The following is an 18,484-nucleotide window of genomic DNA, read 5'->3' as shown; positions in this document are numbered from 1 at the left end:
GCGCAGGAGGCATGTAGGAAAAGGTTCGGAGAACGCTTGGATTCGGAAGAGGGTCAGAGCGGTATTCAGGATTGCAAAGCAGATAGGGAAAGAGGTGTGATGTGATGGGGGTGAGTTGCTTGAAGGATGAAGTGGGACAAATCGTTGTGGACCCAGATGGAATTAAAGGAAGATGGAAAAGATATATGGAAATGCTGTTGAATACAGAGAATGAATGGGATGGCAACATCGAGAGTAACCCAGTTTTAGGACCGGCAGAGAAGATAACTGAGAAGGAAGTTGAGGAAGCGATAAAAGCAATGAAGAGTAGAAAAGCGGGAGGGCCGACGGGAGTTGTGGGAGATTTGTTGAAGGCAGCAGGAAGTTGGGGTGTGAAGAGAATGACAGATCTGTAATCTGGTGGTGAAAGAAGGCTGCATTCCAGTGGATTGGGAACCGAGTACCCTCATCCCTCTATACAAGGGGAAACGTGACCCTCTGGAGTGTGGCTCGTACCGAGCGATAAAGTTATTGGAGCATGGAATGAAGGTATTGGAAAAGGTGTTGGAGAGGAGGATAAGGAAGAAGTTGAAGATTGATGAAATGCAGTTTGGATTCATGCCAGGAAGAGGAACGACAGACGCACTCTTTATTGTGAGGCAGTTGCAGGAGAAGTCCATGGAGAAGAGGAAGAATTTGTTTCTTGGGTTTGTTGATCTGGAGAAAGCATTCGATAGGGTTCCACGTGAAGTAGTGACATGGGCATTGAGGAAGTTAGGAGTGGAGGAATGGTTGATCAGAGTAGTGATGGCAATGTACAGAAGAGCGCGCACAGCTGTAAGGACGAAGGACGGGAACAGTGTTGAGTTTGAAGTGAAGGTGGGAGTTCATCAGGGGTCGGTACTAAGTCCACTACTATTTGTAGCTGTGATGGAGGTGCTGGCTCAGAACGTAAAGGTCGGTTTACCGTGGGAGTTGTTGTATGGAGATGATCTGGTGTTGATTTCGGAAAGTATGGATGGACTGAAGGAAAAGATCAACAAGTGGAAGGAATGCATGGAGACAAAAGGTCTGAAGGTGAATATCGGAAAGACGAAGGTGATGGCAAGTGGTAAAGCATATGGTGAGGTGGAAAGAACTGGGAAGTGGCCATGTGCTGTGTGCAGGAAGGGTGTCGGAGTGAACTCCATTCAATGTACAATGTGTGCTGAGTGGGTTCATCAAAAATGTAGTGGTCTGAGAGTGTCATTAAACAGTGTGGCAGCTACATTCAAATGTAAGGTGTGCACAGAGGGAGCTGCAGATGGAGGAAAAGTTGAGTTGGATCTTGGAGACGGCGTGAAGCTGGAAGGTGTGAAAACATTTTGCTACCTCGGAGACATGCTGAATGGAGGTGGATCAGACTCGGCAACGGTTGCTCGAGTGAGATGTGCAAGGAAGAAGTTTCGGGAACTGAGTGGCGTGCTGATGAGGAGGGGAGTGTCGTTGAAGCTGAAGGGTAAGGTGTATGTTGCATGTTTGAGAAGTGTTATGATTTATGGGAGCGAGACATGGGTAATGAACGTAGAGCAGCAACGAAGGCTGGAAAGGGTGGAAATGCGAATGGTTCGGTGGATGTGTGGAGTATCGTTGAGAGAGAGAGGAAGACAAATGATGAATTGCGAAAGATGATGGGAATAGAGCCTGTGATTGATGCTGTGAAGAGGAACAGGTTGAGATGGTTTGGTCATGTGTTGAGGAAGGATGAAAGTGACTGGTTGAGAAGAGTGATGGAAATGAATGTAGAAGGAAGTAGAGGACGGGGAAGACCGAGAAAGACTTGGCTAAAGATGGTGGAAGAAGAAATGCGGGCAAGGGGGTTAACAAGGAGAGATGCAGAAAATAGGGGAAAATGGAGAAGATTGTCATGGGGACCGCAAGGCTAACTCCCGCTCTAGCAGGGAAAATGGCCTTAAAATGCATGTTGTTGTTGTTTTATACCAACTTTGAGCACAATCCCATCACTGGCTCACAAGTTATCATGGTAACAGGATTATTTTTTTTACTGAACACGACCTTTGACCTCCAGACGCAAAAATGTAATCAGTTAATGTTTTCATCATTATACATACTTGTACAAAGTTTGATTGAAATCCCTTCAGCTATACTCTAGTTATCACATTTGTACCTGACATAACCTCTGACCTTTGATGCCAAAATGTAATCAGTTCATGTTTGAATCATTATACATACTTGTACCAAGTTTGGTCAAAATCCCATCAGCAGTTCACAAGTTACCTCGGTAACAGAATTTTTACCATACTCTGATAAAGAACTCTGACCTTTGGCCCCCATAATCGAATCCGTTTATCTTTAAATCATTATACATACTTGAACCAATTCGACTTGGGTCCCTTCAGCTGTTCTTAAGTTGTCGTGGCAGGTGTGAAAACGGCCGGACGCATGGACAACCTGAAAACATAATGTCTCCTGTGACTTCATCGGCAGAGGCATTAAGAACACGAGTCCAAAGAACCTGCCTTTATTTTCTAATGCAATATAAGCAAACTAGTACAAAGCCCGTCAAAAATGGCGGGTTGGAACAGTTGATATGACGGTGCAGCCGCGTGAGCTTGCCAAAGTTTGAAGCCTGGGCCTAGTGTCAGATGTGCTTATATCTTCTTTATTTATTTGATTTCTTGCAGACATAAATGAACACTCAGTTTACTCTGCGCACTTTGCACAGAGTAAACTGAGTGTCACCGAATGTCACCTCCGAATGGACCCAGATGGAATTAAATGGTTAATCCTGTTACCGTTAAATGGACCCAGATGGTTCAGCGAATGTCACCTCCCACACAATAATAATCCATAATAATAATAACTTAATGTCTCCGGTGACTTCGTCGGCAGAGGCATTAAACACACGAGTCATAAAGAACTTGCCTTTATTTTCTAATGCAATATCAGCAAATTGCGTTAGTGGGGGAGGCAGCACAAAGTACATACAACTCATTCAATATAATAAGTACAAGTTTGCCAAATGGAAGTGCAATTGCACAAAAGCTACTGAGCTGCAATTGCAAACGAGAAATGTTTACCAGAATGTATTGGAAGAGTGGATTGCCAAACTGTCCTACAAACCTATGGAGGATAGATAAAATACAACAAAGATAAATAAATTAGAAATTGCAGACATGGTAATTGTGAGTCCTTAGGGTTGTGCTTATTCTATTCCAAAACCTACCCATATAAATGAATCCTTAGACCAAGTTGGAAGAAAAACAGACATAAAAGAAGCCTAGATTATATTAATCCTTAACAGATTAAAAAGGCATGTGAATAGTATCTCACCGTCCATATGTGGAAAGGGCATCCCTTCACACATTCCACACGCCATGCTTTCCAAAATTAGAAGCAATATTGAGCATGTCACACGTCATGTGAAGGTCACCACTGTACGTTGCCTAATTCCACCGCAGGTAGTCAACGATTCTCCCTTTTGCAGGTTCAACCAGGTGAAAAGCACAGCAGTAAACATTTACAGACTTGGCATTTAATATGGAATATTTTATTTTTCTTGACTTGGGTTTACTTTCTTGACTCAGTATATCAATCTGGTGAGTTTCTTTTACACTTTGGTGATTTATTTGTTAAAAGAACCATGTCACTGATTGTCTGTCGCAGCAAGAAGTCAACAACAGGATTATATCACAGGTGGCGTGGCAAAATGTACGGACAGGTGCATTTAACAATTGGCTTCACAGTCGGGTATACAAGGGTTGTTGCGTTCTGTATTAGTGGAAAACAACTGCTGCACATCTCCAAAAGTTATTGCCGCTTCCTCTGGAGATGGTCCGTCAACTCGACAATGCTGTTTGTCATGGAGTGGTGGCTTTACGAAATTACAGCATGAAAGAGCGTGCTATTGCTCGGCAGTATGGCATCACTCAAGGTCAGGTGTCAAAGATCCTGAAACGAAATGCTCAGAGGGGTGTCCCTACTCCAATACCGAGGCCAGGACGTCCCTGCAGAACCACAAGGAGGGATGATCGCCAGCTGCACCGGTTAGTCCGCAATGGCCGTACCAAGTCAGCTAATCGGCTTAGGGCTGAGTGGCAGCAACTGACAAATGTGCCTGTATCCGTCCCCTGAGAAAGCCACGCCTGACCAGACAACACTGCCAGCGCCGATTGCAGTGGGCCAGAGAGCACCGTCAATGGCAGCCAGGACACTGGAATCATGTGATCTTCAGTGACGAGTCTAGATTTCTGGTCTATTGTCAAGATGGCCGCGTCCAAGTGCGCAGACGGCCTCATCGTGCTCGCATGATCCAACACTTTCTTGTTGACGATGGTGCCGAGCATATGGAGTGGCCTGCCATGTCCCCGGATATGAATCCGATAGAGAACTTGTGGGCAGAATTAACGCGTCAAATCGACCACTTGGACCAGCAGCCGACCTCTGTGCGTGAATTGCAGCAGGCTATTGTCACTGCATGGCAAGCGATTCCTGTCCAAACCTTGGCAAATCTCGTGAACAGCATGCCTCAACGTGTACGTGCTCTCCTGAATGCTCGTGGGGGTTACACGAAGTACTGAACTGTAATTTTACTGTCGGTAATCCCAGTCGTAATTTAACTTTTGTTTATGTTACAAAAAATTTGGGCTAATGTGCAAAATAAAGAGATACTTCTGGAAAACATACAGAAGTTTAACACAGTATTGTCCATGAATTGAGTTCGATATCAGTTTACATCACTTTCAAGGATCAATTTATTTGTTTCGAAATGTCAAATGTGGTTTTTGTTTCTTTTAAAGGTCACATTAACAAAATCTAGAATAATTTCAACATAATTCCAATGAACTTTTGGTTCTAAGACATCTTGAAAAGTAAATTCACCCCCACAAAAAAAATATTCCATATTAAATGCCAAGTCTGTATTTGGATGCCAAAAGTGCTTTTATTACTCTTTTTATCACACAAATGTTCAAGTGCAATAGGCAACACACCGGTTCAAAACATGGAGATATATTTGCATTGTAATCGTCAAGTGTAGCAGATCGAAACTGCTCGGAGATGAAGTTTTCTGAATGCATAAAAACACGAGAGGTATCAAAGATCAGCAAACTTGCATTGACAAATTAAAATACAAGGAAAAGGGGATTCAAAAAAAAAAATTCTAACTCCCTCCCCCCCCCGCCCCACCCCCTCCTCACCCTAACCCTAAAACAGGAAATAGATGATGAAAATGACGAGTTTGAATTTCAACAAGTCCTCAATTGAGGGAGGGAGGAAAAAGGAATGAATGATGGACGATATGCACATTCTCATGTTGCACACTCAGTCATCTGTCTTTTCATCAATGTGGTAATGCCTGTATTCTGGTTTGAGCTCCCAAGTATTCTTGTGCGTGCCTTTGACATTGTAGATGCCAATTTCACGAAGGATGTCCTTAAGGTATGTCTGCCATGGAAACACAAGCACATCACGTGTACATCAAAATCAACTCAGGGTCCTTCATAGGGGGTCGATAGCGATTAGGAAAAGCTGTTGGGCATTCTGCAAAGGAGTGAGGATTAAACAGGAAGGGATAAGGAGGGAGGGGAAGGGGGTTTGCAAGGTCAGGTGAAAGACTGAGGGGAGGAGATTAGGGTCGTCATTTGATAGAGACAAATAAAACAACAATTTTCATTTTTCGGATTTTTAACTAAACTTTCAAAAGTTAAATTATGCGGTAAGCTGTAGGTCCACATTTACACAAAGTATGAGTGTTACAATCAAGATGAAATGAAAGTAATTATTAACAATCAGATTTTTAAAAAAAAATCTAATTTCAGTAACAGCAACACGACGACATCACAACTATTGAGGGGTGCTTTAAGAGGAAGACAAGTCCACACCAAGAATGCTTTAAAAATGACAAAGACAGAGATAAAAACAAGAGAACACAAGAACGGCACTTGGTAGAGCTAATCAGCTTGTTCTTGTCACCGAACCAACTCATCCACCTAGTTTTGTCAGAACACTTCCACAACTTTTTGAAATTTCATGTTATACATTGCATTTGGCCATCTCTCTCAATGGTGAAGTCACTTTAAAAATTCTCATATCCAGAGAGGGATAATTTACCGAAAACTAATCAATTCATCCTTGTCACACACCCAACCTGCCCACCAAGTTTTGCCAATATATATATATATATATATATATATATATATATATATATATATATATATATATATATATATATATATATATATATATATATATATATATATATATATATGTATATATATATATATATATGTATATATATATATATATACAGTCACGTGAAAAAGTAAGTACACCCCGTGTAAAATTTTGACTATTTCAACATATTTCAACATACAGCTATTTGAGCTTCATTTCAACAATATTGATAGATAAAGGTGATATAATATAACAAATATCATGAAACATTTACATTTTGTAGTCCATTGTATAATTTAAATAAACATAAATGCAAATTTCGCATGTGGAAAAAGTAAATACACCCCATTAAATGTTTTTTAAAATCTTGTTAACATATGTGGACATATCAATATTTGATCTTCCTTTAAACAGTATCTAGAGATAAAGTTGGTCTAATTGAACAAAAAACAATGAAAAATTGACTTTGCAATAATTTATTCAACAAAAAATTAAGAGAGATGCCATTTCCTTCTGTGGAAAAAGTAAGTACACCCTTGGATCTAATACGTGGTATTGCCCCCTTTGGCAGAAACAACCTCAAGTAGGCGTTTCTTCTAACTGTCTTCCAGTCTCTGACATCGACTGGGAGAAATTTTTGCCCACTCCTCCATGCAGAATTCTTTCAGCTGTGCGATGTTTGGGGGGTTTCTTGCATGCACAGCTCGTTTCAAATCCCCCCACAACATCTCGATGGGATTTAGATCCGGGCTTTGACTTGGCCATTCCAGAACCCTCCATTTCTTTCTTTTCAGCCATTCCTTGGTGGATTCACTGGTATGTTTAGGGTCATTGTCATGTTGCAAGGTCCACCTTCGGTTGAGCTTCAACTTTCCGACAGATGGCCTCACATTATCCTCAAGCACCCTCTGGTACAATGAAGAATTCATAGTGGATTCGATGATGGTGAGCTGCCCAGGCCCCGATGCAGCAAAGCTGCCCCAAACCATAATATTTCCACCACCATGCTTTACAGTTGGTATCAAGTTCTTGTGGTCAAATGCTGTCTTTGGTTTTCGCCAAACATGTCTTCTGGTACTGTGGCCTAATAGCTCTACCTTTGACTCTCTATCCAGAGCACATTGTTCCAGAAGTGCTGATCTTTGCCTCGGTGTTCATTGGCAAACTTTAGTCTTGCCCTGATGTTCTTTCTGGACAGCAAAGGTTTCCTCCTGGCACACCTCCGATGTAGATCAAATTTGTGCAGCCTCTTTCTAATGGTAGACTCGTGCACTTTGACATCAATTGTGGCAAGAGCTACCTGTAGGTCCCGTGATGACATTCTGGGGTTCTTAGAGACTTCTTTCAGCATCTTGCGGTCTGCTCTCGGGCTGAACCTGCTGGGGCGGCCTGGCCTGAACAAGTTGGCAGTTTGGAATCTTCTCCACTTGTAGATGATCTTCCGGACAGTCGAATGATTGATTTCAAATTGTTTGGAGATCTTTTTAAATCCCTTCCCAGACTCGTAGGCATCTATAACCTTCTTTCTGAAGGCCTCAGAGAGCTCTTTTGATCTAGGCATGGTGACGCCACACACCTAAACAACAAAGAGCAAACCAAACTAAATGTCTGAGGTTTAAATAAGACAGGTTCCTCCAAGATCCTCTCTAACGATGTTCTAATCATTTGCACCTGAGCTGGTGCACCTGATTCTAATTTTAGGTATGTGAAGTAGTGATAAATGTCGGGGTGTACTTGTAGTGAAAATGTATCAAAGTTGAACCCAGGCGTGATGCTCACTTAAACCGCTGAGAGGCGTCTATAAGACCTCGGACGTCCGCGACTCTGGGCCACTCCTGCGACATTATACTATGACATGTAGTCTTGGATGGTACGTACCCGCTCATATTCTAGGCTTGCTTGCATTGACTGATATCGATCCTTTCTATATGATGCCAAGATCCTGATACACATATTGCATGATTGTATTTTACAGGATGATGCCAGAGATCTGATTGTTATTAAACCTACCTATGGGACAAAGTTGTGGACTTGATTGATTTCCACAACACTTAATAACAATCAGTCTTGCCGTCCACTCGGACAAGAGGCGGAAATGGCGGGACACAAGATGATCCAGGTACCGACATTTGGCGCCGACCCACAAGCGGTGGATTCGGGCTCTGAGCTGACGCATTGGCTCAAGACACTGGATAATCAGTTCAAAGCCCAGGATGCCGTTGTCACTGATGAAACGAAACTGGACGTGCTGCAGACTAAAGTACACCATAACGTCTACAGGAGCATCGAACAGTGTACGACGTACAATGCCGCTGTGACAGAGCTAAAACGGATTTACATTAAGAAACGGAGTGTGGTGTATTCCAGGCATCTGCTCGCAACGCGGTGTCAACAGCCCGCTGAGTCGATAGATCACTTCGCCCAAGAGCTGCGACGCCTACTTGCAGAAAGTACTCAAGAGGTACGCACTCATGAGCAAGTCCAAGATGATCTTGTCCGAGATTCTTTTGTCTCTGGGATCAGCTCTTCGACTCTCAGACTAAGACTTTTGGAGACAGCGGACCTGACGTTCACGGAAGCTCTACGGCTGGCACACGTATACGCTGAGGCCCGGGAGCAATCTAACGCCTATGACCACACACGGGTCGTTGCGGGGACTTCTCAACACGCGCGCCCGGAGAGAGCTACCACCGAGGATACGGGAGCGGACTCGACCACACTAGCAGAACCTCTTGCCGCTCCCGAGGACCGGATTCAGGCTTGGCGGCAGCTGCGGTGGCTAGACCAAAGCCTGTACGAAACGCTACGTGTTACTTCTGCGGGAATCGACAACATCCCAGGTCTGCGTGTCCGGCTCGGGAAGCGATATGCCATTTGTGTTCGACAAAAGGACATTTTGCAAAAGTTTGCCGAAAGACTGCGCGGGGCACACGAACTCGCGCGACCTTGAATGGGCTTATCGCCGAGCCAACGGGCCGAGCACAGAGCGGGGCGCCTCACCCGGCTTTGATGAGCGGCGCTCCTCCTCGTGGGCCCCTGGCTGCGCGCTCGACCGTGGTGAGATACATCGGGCCGCCAAAACAAGTGGCGCTAACACGACCGAACGCGGAGCGACCGTCCTTGACTGGTATCCGAACGTCTCATGATGGCTTTGAGACTCACCGCGTGACACGAGCGCCATCCGAAGGCTGCTCGTACGAACTACAAGCTCTTGCTTCAGCACATGAAACTACAGTTGGCTTCGACCCTTCTCGCGTGACACGAGCGCCATCCGCTGGCTGCTCGTACAAACTACAAGCTCCTGCTTTGGAACGGCAAACTATGCGCTTGACACTAGCGCCCTCCGGAGGCTGCTCGAACGACCGGAAAACTGTAGCCGGCGTTGGATCTACACGCGAGGCGCGATCATCTCGCTCGGATGGCTCACTACCTGCCGGACCTCCCGGCCTTGCTCAGGACATTATTCCACTTATGATCGAAGGCATTTTTGCGCGAGCTTTAATCGATACGGGGTCCACGGATAGTTTTATTGATCATCGACTGGTGCGAAAACATGGATGGCCGGTCCTTGGGACAACACGGCGGATCTTCATGGCCTCCCAAGGGCTTAGGCTCAGCACAAAAGGGGAATGTCGATTGAAGCTTGTGATAAAGGGACGCATGTTTCCAGATGTACATCTCATGGTCTTACCTGCTTTATGTGCTGACATTCTGTTAGAACATGATTTTCTTAAGCGACATGGACGTTTGGAAATGGAATTTGGTGGGACTGACACGCTTGCTGTGTGTGCACTCGCAGGAATGGAAATTGAGCCTCTTTCGCTGTTCCCCAACATGACCACTGACTGCACACCTGTAGCGGTAAAATCACGGCGCTACTCACGAGCAGACGCGCAATTCATTGCGGAGGAAACGGCCCAGCTCTTAAAGGAAGGTATCATAGAACCTAGCCGGTCGCCGTGGCGGGCCCAGGTCTTAGTGGTGCGAAGTGAAGCGCATCGCAGACGCATGGTAATCGACTATTCACAGACGATTAATCGCTTTACACAGCTGGATGCCTACCCCCTACCGGGGATGGACGCACTGGTTCGACAGGTGGCCCAGTACTCAGTCTATAGCACTCTCGATCTGCGTAGTGCGTATCATCAGATCCCCATCTCTAGGGCCGATCAGATCTATACCGCCTTTGAATCGGGTCAAAGGTTATACCAGTTCACCCGACTACCTTTTGGGGTGACGAATGGGGTCCCCTGTTTTCAGAGGGCTATGGACGACCTCATTACGAAGGAGAACTTGACAGATGTCTTTGTATATCTGGACAATCTAACAGTTTGTGGGGATGACCAGGGGCATCATGATGCTAATCTGAAGCGCTTCCTCGAGGTCACGCAGAGGTATCGCCTAACCATGAATGAAGCTAAGTGTCGTTGCTCCCTGCGCACGATAGATCTTCTGGGGTACACCGTGACCCACGGCTGTCGCTCCAGATAAGGAGCGTCTGCGACCTTTGCTCGATATGGCTCCGCCCTGCGATCGAGCTTCGCTGAAGCGTGCTCTCGGGCTGTTCGCCCATTATTCTAAGTGGGTGCAAAATTTCTCTGCGAAGCTCTGCCCCCTTGTGGCCTGCGACACGTTCCCCATGAGCCCAGCTGCCTTTAGGGGCCTTAAGTCCGACATCGCTGGCGCCGCTGTGGCGACGATCGACAAGAGCAAATCTTGCATCTTAGAAAGTGATGCCTCGGATCATGCGATAGCGGCGACTCTCTCCCAGGGGACTCTCTCCCAGCGCCCTGTGGCTTTCTTTTCGCGGACTCTCACCTCCGCTGAGCGGAGGCATTCGTCTGTCGAAAAGGAAGCGTACACGATCGTCGAGTCGATTCGGCGATGGCGACCGTACTTGCTCGGGCAATGCTTCCAAATCATCATGGACCAACAAAGCGTGGCGTTCATGTACGACACCTTACATGCTCAACGCATTAAGAATGAGAAAAATCACTCGCTGGCGTATCGAACTCACCGACTTCTGCTACACCATCAAATATCGCCCGGGGAAGGATAACCTGGTCGCCGACGCCGGCTACGTGCGCGGATATCATAACTTTGGAGGGTCTGTGCGCACTGCACGACACTATGTGTCATCCTGGGGTGACGCGTTTCGCTCATTTTGTGCGTCGTGGTAAGCTGCCGTACTCGGTTGAGGACATCCGCTGGGTCTGCCGCGACTGCGCTGTATGTGCGGAACTCAAACCGAGTTTTTACAACCCTCCCATGGGGACGCTGGTTAGGGATACTAGACCGTGGGAGAGATTGGCGATGGATTTCAAAGGACCGCTGCCGGTGTCGAGTAACTCTCGTTATCTGCTCACTATCGTTGATGAGTACTCGCGATTCCCTTTCGCTTATACGTGCGCGGATATGACGGCTGCCACAGTCATATGGTGCCTGCAGAATTTGTTTTCTATGTTTGGGTATCCGGCCTACGTGCATACCGATCGGGGTGCGGTGTTCCTGTCCCAGGAAGTGAGGTGGTTCTTGCTCCAAAATAATGTCGCTTTGAGTTACACCACTCCGTACAGACCCCAGGCGAATGGGCAGGTCGAACGCTTCAATGGGATTATATGGAGGGCCGTCATGCTAAGCCTCAAGACCCTCGGCCGGGGCCTAGATAAATGGGCTTGGTCGCTACCTGCGGCGCTGAACTCGATCAGGGCTCTACTATGTACGGCCACCAACCAGACTCCTCACGAAAGACTGTTCCACCACCTTAGAAGCTCGGGTAGTATCCGATCTTTACCCAGTTGGCTCGCTGAGCCGGGGCCGGCCTATCTCAAACGTGCGGTTCGCACAAGCAAGTACGATCCCTTAGTGGATAAGGTGCAGGTACTCCAGGCTAATCCCGAGCATGCTTGTGTGATGACGGCAGATGGACGTGAGTCCACTGTCTCCGTACGCCATCTCGCCCCTTGTGGGGTCATCGAACCTTATCGGGATATCGATGAACCGATCTACGAGTCTATGGACTCTCCTGAAGCTTCCCCTATGGAGCATCTGCCGTCCCTCCCTTCGCCAGATACACCCCTGCCTGAAGGCACTGAGGTGCCCCCTCCGACACCTGCCTCCAGCGGCTACTCCGATGCAGGGGACTCGGGGCTTGGGGATGTCGTACCCGGTAGTTTCCGGACCCGTGCTGGCAGGGTAATTCGCCACCCTGACCGCTACGGATGGACCGACTGACATGGAATGACATCCCCAATCAATTAATGCTGACACGCGCGCGCTTGATTCCTGCCTAACGGCAGTGTAGTTCTAATGGCGGGGAGAATGTAGTGAAAATGTATCGAAGTTGAACCCAGGTGTGATGCTCACTTAAACCGCTGAGAGGCGTCTATAAGACCTCGGACGTCCGCGACTCTGGGCCACTCCTGCGACATTATACTATGACATGTAGTCTTGGATGGTACGTACCCGCTCATATTCTAGGCTTGCTTGCATTGACTGATATCGATCCTTTCTATATGATGCCAAGATCCTGATACACATATTGCATGATTGTATTTTACAGGATGATGCCAGAGATCTGATTGTTATTAAACCTACCTATGGGACAAAGTTGTGGACTTGATTGATTTCCACAACAGTACTTACTTTTTCCACATGCAAAATTTGCATTTATGTTTATTTAAATTATACAATGGACTACAAAATGTAACTATTTCATGATATTTGTTATATTATATCACATTTATCTATCAATATTGTGGAAATGAAGATCAAATAGCTGTATGTTGAAATATATTGAAAAAGTCAAAACTTTACATGGGGTGTACTTACTTTTTCACGTGACTGTGTGTGTGTGTATATATATATATATATATATTAGGGTGGTCCTCAAATGTAAACATTAACTTTTCTAAAGTGCTTTTCCATTTTTTTATTACACCTGTAGAGAGAACAAATTGGGTAAAATTTCATTTCATTTTGAAAACTTTTACCACTGTCACATGGCCCCTGCTATTCTGCTAATCAGCACTATACAGAAATTATTTCGGTTTGTTTCAGTTATGATGGCGAGTGCAAGTACTTCAAGAAGAGCAACCAGAAAAAAGAACCATGTGTGGCTGATAGGCTGCCATATTGAAAAACTACCAGAAATTCGGCTCCCATCTTGGCAAGAGATTCTGCAGCAATACTTTAAGCTCCATCATGCTGAGAAATTGGACATAAGCAGTGCCGCAACAACTGTTGTTCGTGAGACATTATGCATCTGGGAGAAAGCACGGATCCCCACTGCAGATGAGCGGAATATCATTGCAAAACTAGAGAGAAAAGTAGAACAATACAGATCCATCCTGAAAGGAAAGAGCCGACGATCTGTCCCTCAGATAAAGAAAGAAGAGCAGTTTCAAACCGGTCTACGTGACTTATTTGACATTGCTCATGTTGATGTCCTTGATCTGATCAAAATACCAGAGGACCGTGAATTCCTTAAGGCACAACGGGAGCCAGGTCGACGGGGCTTTATGGTTGGTGTTGACAAGGTGCTAGCAGGAAAAGAGGAGCGGACACATCAACGCGACAAGGTGTTGACTGAAAGAGAGCAGCATGAAAAAGAGAAGCAAGCACTCCAAGCAGCCCGAGAGGAGACTCTTGAGCTAGCATCATCAACAGACAGCAATGCTGAAGCCAGTGATCATGACGACTCTGCTGTTCTATCTGCTTCAAAGAGGCAGAGCCGAAAGCGTGCAAGTAGCATTGTTACACCAGACCTAACAGCAGCTCTTGACCGCACCAAGGTTAGCGATCGATCAGCTGTTCACATCTTGTCAGCAGCAGCCACTGCTCTGGGACACGACCCTTCAGAGTTGGCCATCAACCGCATATCGATCAGGAAATCCAGGCGGATCCAACGGAAGACAATTGCAGGTGACATCCAGGCATCCTATGCTCCAAACACAAGTCTGGTGGTTCATTGGGATGGCAAGCTCCTTCCAGACGATGGGACTAAAAAAGTTGATTGCCTTCCTGTCATTGTCAGTGACCCACAAGGAACTGGAAAGCTTCTGGGTGTGCCAAAGCTGCCAGCAGGAACTGGACTAGCAACAGCTGCTGCTGTTATGCAATGCCTCGAAGAATGGCATTTGCAAGACATGGTGGCAGGTATGAGCTTTGACACGACAGCCAGCAACACTGGTTCAGCACTTGGTGCGTGCACTATTTTGCAGCAAAAGCTTGGACGACCACTATTACATTTTGCATGCCAGCATCACATTCTGGAACTAGTGGTAGAGGCAGCAATGGCAGCATTCAAACCATTTCTTGGTCCATCAAAAGGACCTGAGATAGCCGTCTTCAAGCGTTTCCAGTCAAACTGGAATTCCTTTGACCAAAGGAAGTTTAAGCCAATGATGCCTGATGACCTGGACTCTGTAGTTTCAGGTGTATTTTTAAGTTGCAAAGAAGATGTCGTTTCATTCTGCATCCAGAAACTGGAATCGGGCCAACTACGAGATGACTACCGTGAACTTCTTGAGTTGACTATTATTCTGTTTGGTGAGCGTCCTCCGAGAGGATTCAGGTTCATGCAGCCAGGAGCCATGCATCGGGCAAGATGGATGGCCCGTGTGATTTATGGAATCAAGATCTACTTGTTCCGTGATCAGTTTCGACTGACCCCAAAGGAACTCACTGGCATAAAGCGTTTTACAGCATTTGTTGGAGCAGTGTATACCAAAGCCTGGTTCAGCGCTCCATCTGCCATTGGTGCTCCCGCTGGAGACCTAGCTCTCTTAAAATCACTCATTTTCTATCCTGATTCAGTGATTGCCGAAGCCACCAGCAAAAAGCTTTCCAATCACTTGTGGTACCTCAGCGAAGAACTGGCAGGACTTGCTCTGTTTGACGATAGTGTCGAGCTTGATGTCAAGCGAATGATAGTAGCTGCTCTTAAAGAAGAATGCGAAGAGAATCCTCAACCACGGGTACATGTAGATCTTACAGCAAAATAAGCCATCGCTGCCAAGACTGTTGCAGATTTTGTTACTTCTGCCTCACTGCGAATTTTTACTGCATTCAAAGTCAATACTGACTTCCTAGAAAAGGACCCTGGTGAGTGGGCCGATGACCCATCATTTCAGTCATCACAGCAAGTCTTGCGCAGTATTGCCACTGTCAACGACTTTGCAGAACGTGGTGTAGCATTAATACAGGACTACAATCAAGTCTTGACAAAGGATGAACAGCAGCGGCAGTACCTGTTGCAAGTTGTTGAGTGGCATCGCCATCAGTTCCCCGACGCAAAGAAGATAAGGAGGAAATAATTTACCACAGAACTTATTAATGAGGAATCAATGGTCTGGAGGACTCTTACTCTGTGTTTATGATGATTGTCATACATTCTTACTGATTTGGGATTACATCTGAGTGTTAGTTTATTAAAAACAATTTTGTGTGTCGATACTGAAACATTGTAATTTTCAACCCATGTGTGACAGTAGTAAATGAAGTCGTATAGAAACCATCTTTGGCACATGTCATTTTTTCACAATAAGGAACAATGTTAGCAACAAGCACCTGAAAAAAGTCCAATTTTATTTTTTGGTGTACATTTGAGGACCACCCTAATATATATATATATATATATATATATATATATATATATATATATATATATATATATATATATATGTATATATATATAGAGTATATAACCTTGACCTTGACTTACGAGTGCACCAACTTACGAGTTTTCCGAGATACGAGCCGTCGCTCGGGCGGTTTATTGCTTTGAGATGCGAGCCGAGATCTGAGTTACGAGCTTACGCCACCCGCCACCAGGTGGGTTCCGGTCACGTGGTTATCTTGCCGTGCAAGCATATCTGCCGTATATCGCTGCTGTTTTGTTTTCGCATTTTGGTTATTTTGGAGCTTACGCCTTCGCCACCAGGTGGGTTCCGGTCACGTGGTTATCTTGCCGTGCAAGCATATCTGCCGTATATCGCTGCTGTTTTGTTTTCGCATTTTGGTTATTTTGGAGCTTACGCCAGCCGCCACCAGGTGGGTTCCGGTCACGTGGTTATCTTGCCGTGCAAGCATATCTGCCGTATATCGCTGCTGTTTTGTTTTCGCATTTTGGTTATTTTGGAGCTTACACCAGCCGCCACCAGGTGGGTTCCGGTCACGTGGTTATCTTGCCGTGCAAGCATATCTGCCGTATATCGCTGCTGTTTTGTTTTCGCATGTTGGTTATTTTGGAGCTTACGCCAGCCGCCACCAGGTGGGTTCCGGTCACGTGGTTATCTTGCCGTGCAAGCATATCTGCCGTATATCGCTGCTGTTTTGTTTTCGCATGTTGGTTATTTTGGAGCTTACGCCAGCCGCCACCAGGTGGGTTCCGGTCACGTGGTTATCTTGCCGTGCAAGCATATCTGCCGTATATCGCTGCTGTTTTGTTTTCGCATGTTGGTTATTTTGGAAAATTTCTTAGTTTTAACCATGGGTCCTAAGTAATTGAGTGCCAAGGGCAGTACTGAGAAGAAGAAGAGGATGATGTGCTTGGATATAAAACACGCAATCGTCGAAAAACATGAGCGAGGTGTGCGTGTTGTCGACTTGGTGAGGCAGATGTGAAGGCAGCTGAAGATTTTATTATAACTTTTGCCGAACTGATAGAAGCCGAACGATACATCCCCCAGCAAATCTTCAACTGTGACGAGACAGGGCTCTTCTGGAAAAAGATGCCGAGGAGGACGTATATAACGGCAGAGGAGAAGAGCATGCCAGGCCACAACTTGTTCAGAGTGCCGGCGATAGCTCGCCTTCTCTTTGTGGAAGACACGGTGAGATCCTTAACATCCAACAACTAATGGGACGCAAACGGGGCGCCCAGTTTAGCGGTACACACATTGATGAATCACCCTGCCTGTGATTCACCCATGACAGGTTATAGCTGGGTCGGGATTCAAACCCAGGCTGGACAGTTTAGAGTCAAGTGTGCGTACCTCCAGTCCAGGCCATCCTGCCAACTTGTATGCTGCATACAGGTGAAATATAAAGCGCGAGATATTTTTATATATACTGCATATTTAAAAAAAAATTGGTGTGGTTTTTGGCGGGCTGGAACGGATTAATAGCATTTCAATGCATTTTAATGGGGAAATTTGATTTGAGAAACGAGCAAATTGAGTTACGAGCTCGGTCACAGAACGAATTAAACTCGTAAGTCAAGGTTCCACTGTATATATATATATATATATATATATATACATACATATACAGTGAAACCTTGACTTACGAGTGCACCAACTTACGAGTTTTCCGAGATACGAGCTGTCGCTCGGGCGGTTTATTGCTTTGAGATGCGAGCCGAGATCTGAGTTACGAGCTTACGCCACCCGCCACCAAGTGGATTCCGGTCACGTGGTTATCTTGCCATGCAAGCATCTCTGCCGTATATCGCTGCTGCTTTGTTTTCGCATTTTGGAGCTTACGCCACCCGCCACCAGGTGGGTTCCGGTCACGTGGTTATCTTGCCGTGCAAGCATCTCTGCCGTATATCGCTGCTGCTTTGTTTTCGCATTTTGGTTATTTTGGAGCTTACGCCACCCGCCACCAGGTGGGTTCCGGTCACGTGGTTATCTTGCCGTGCAAGCATCTCTGCCGTATATCGCTGCTGCTTTGTTTTCGCATTTTGGTTATTTTGGAGCTTACGCCACCCGCCACCAGGTGGGTTCCGGTCACGTGGTTAGCTTGCCGTGCAAGCATCTCTGCCGTATATCGCTGCTGCTTTGTTTTCGCATTTTGGTTATTTTTATTAAATTTTTAAATGTTTTAAAGTTTAAATATTTAAATGTTTATTAACATTTTGGTTAGATTTTATTATAACTTTTGCCGAACTGATAGAAGCCGAACGATACATCCCCCAGCAAATCTTCAACTGTGACGAGACAGGGCTCTTCTGGAAAAAGATGCCGAGGAGGACGTATATAACGGCAGAGGAGAAGAGCATGCCAGGCCACAACTTGTTCAGAGTGCCGGCGATAGCTCGCCTTCTCTTTGTGGAAAACACGGTGAGATCCTTAACATCCAACAACTAATGGGACGCAAACGGGGCGCCCAGTTTAGCGGTACACACATTGATGAATCACCCTGCCTGTGATTCACCCATGACAGGTTATAGCTGGGTCGGGATTCAAACCCAGGCTGGACAGTTTAGAGTCAAGTGTGCGTACCTCCAGTCCAGGCCATCCTGCCAACTTGTATGCTGCATACAGGTGAAATATAAAGCGCGAGATATTTTTATATATACTGTATATTTAAAAAAAAATTGGTGTGG

At 45.8% G+C, this 18,484-nt stretch overlaps 2 protein-coding genes across 3 annotated transcripts in view; both read right to left on the bottom strand.

Annotated features, from left to right (window-relative positions):
* The window catches only part of LOC137435104 (brain mitochondrial carrier protein 1), a 69,918-nt gene extending 67,546 nt beyond the window's left edge, over positions 1–2,372 (bottom strand). Inside the window, exon 1 of the mRNA XM_068128574.2 lies at positions 2,350–2,372. The gene's annotated coding sequence lies outside the window, so the exon portion shown is untranslated. The remainder of the gene's footprint in view (positions 1–2,349) is intronic.
* A 520-nt stretch (positions 2,373–2,892) lies between these two features.
* The window catches only part of GTF2F2 (general transcription factor IIF subunit 2), a 60,209-nt gene continuing 44,617 nt past the window's right edge, over positions 2,893–18,484 (bottom strand). For both annotated transcript variants that reach the window (XM_068128575.2, XM_068128576.2), the window contains exon 8: positions 2,893–5,424. In XM_068128575.2, coding sequence (XP_067984676.1) covers positions 5,302–5,424 — 123 coding nt within the window. In that variant the 3' untranslated portion in view covers positions 2,893–5,301. The remainder of the gene's footprint in view (positions 5,425–18,484) is intronic.

This window comes from Myxine glutinosa, chromosome 9 (assembly GCF_964187855.1).
Source record: "Myxine glutinosa chromosome 9, kmMyxGlut1.1, whole genome shotgun sequence".
NCBI lineage: Eukaryota > Metazoa > Chordata > Myxini > Myxiniformes > Myxinidae > Myxine > Myxine glutinosa.
This window is presented reverse-complemented; position numbering and strand designations above follow the sequence as displayed.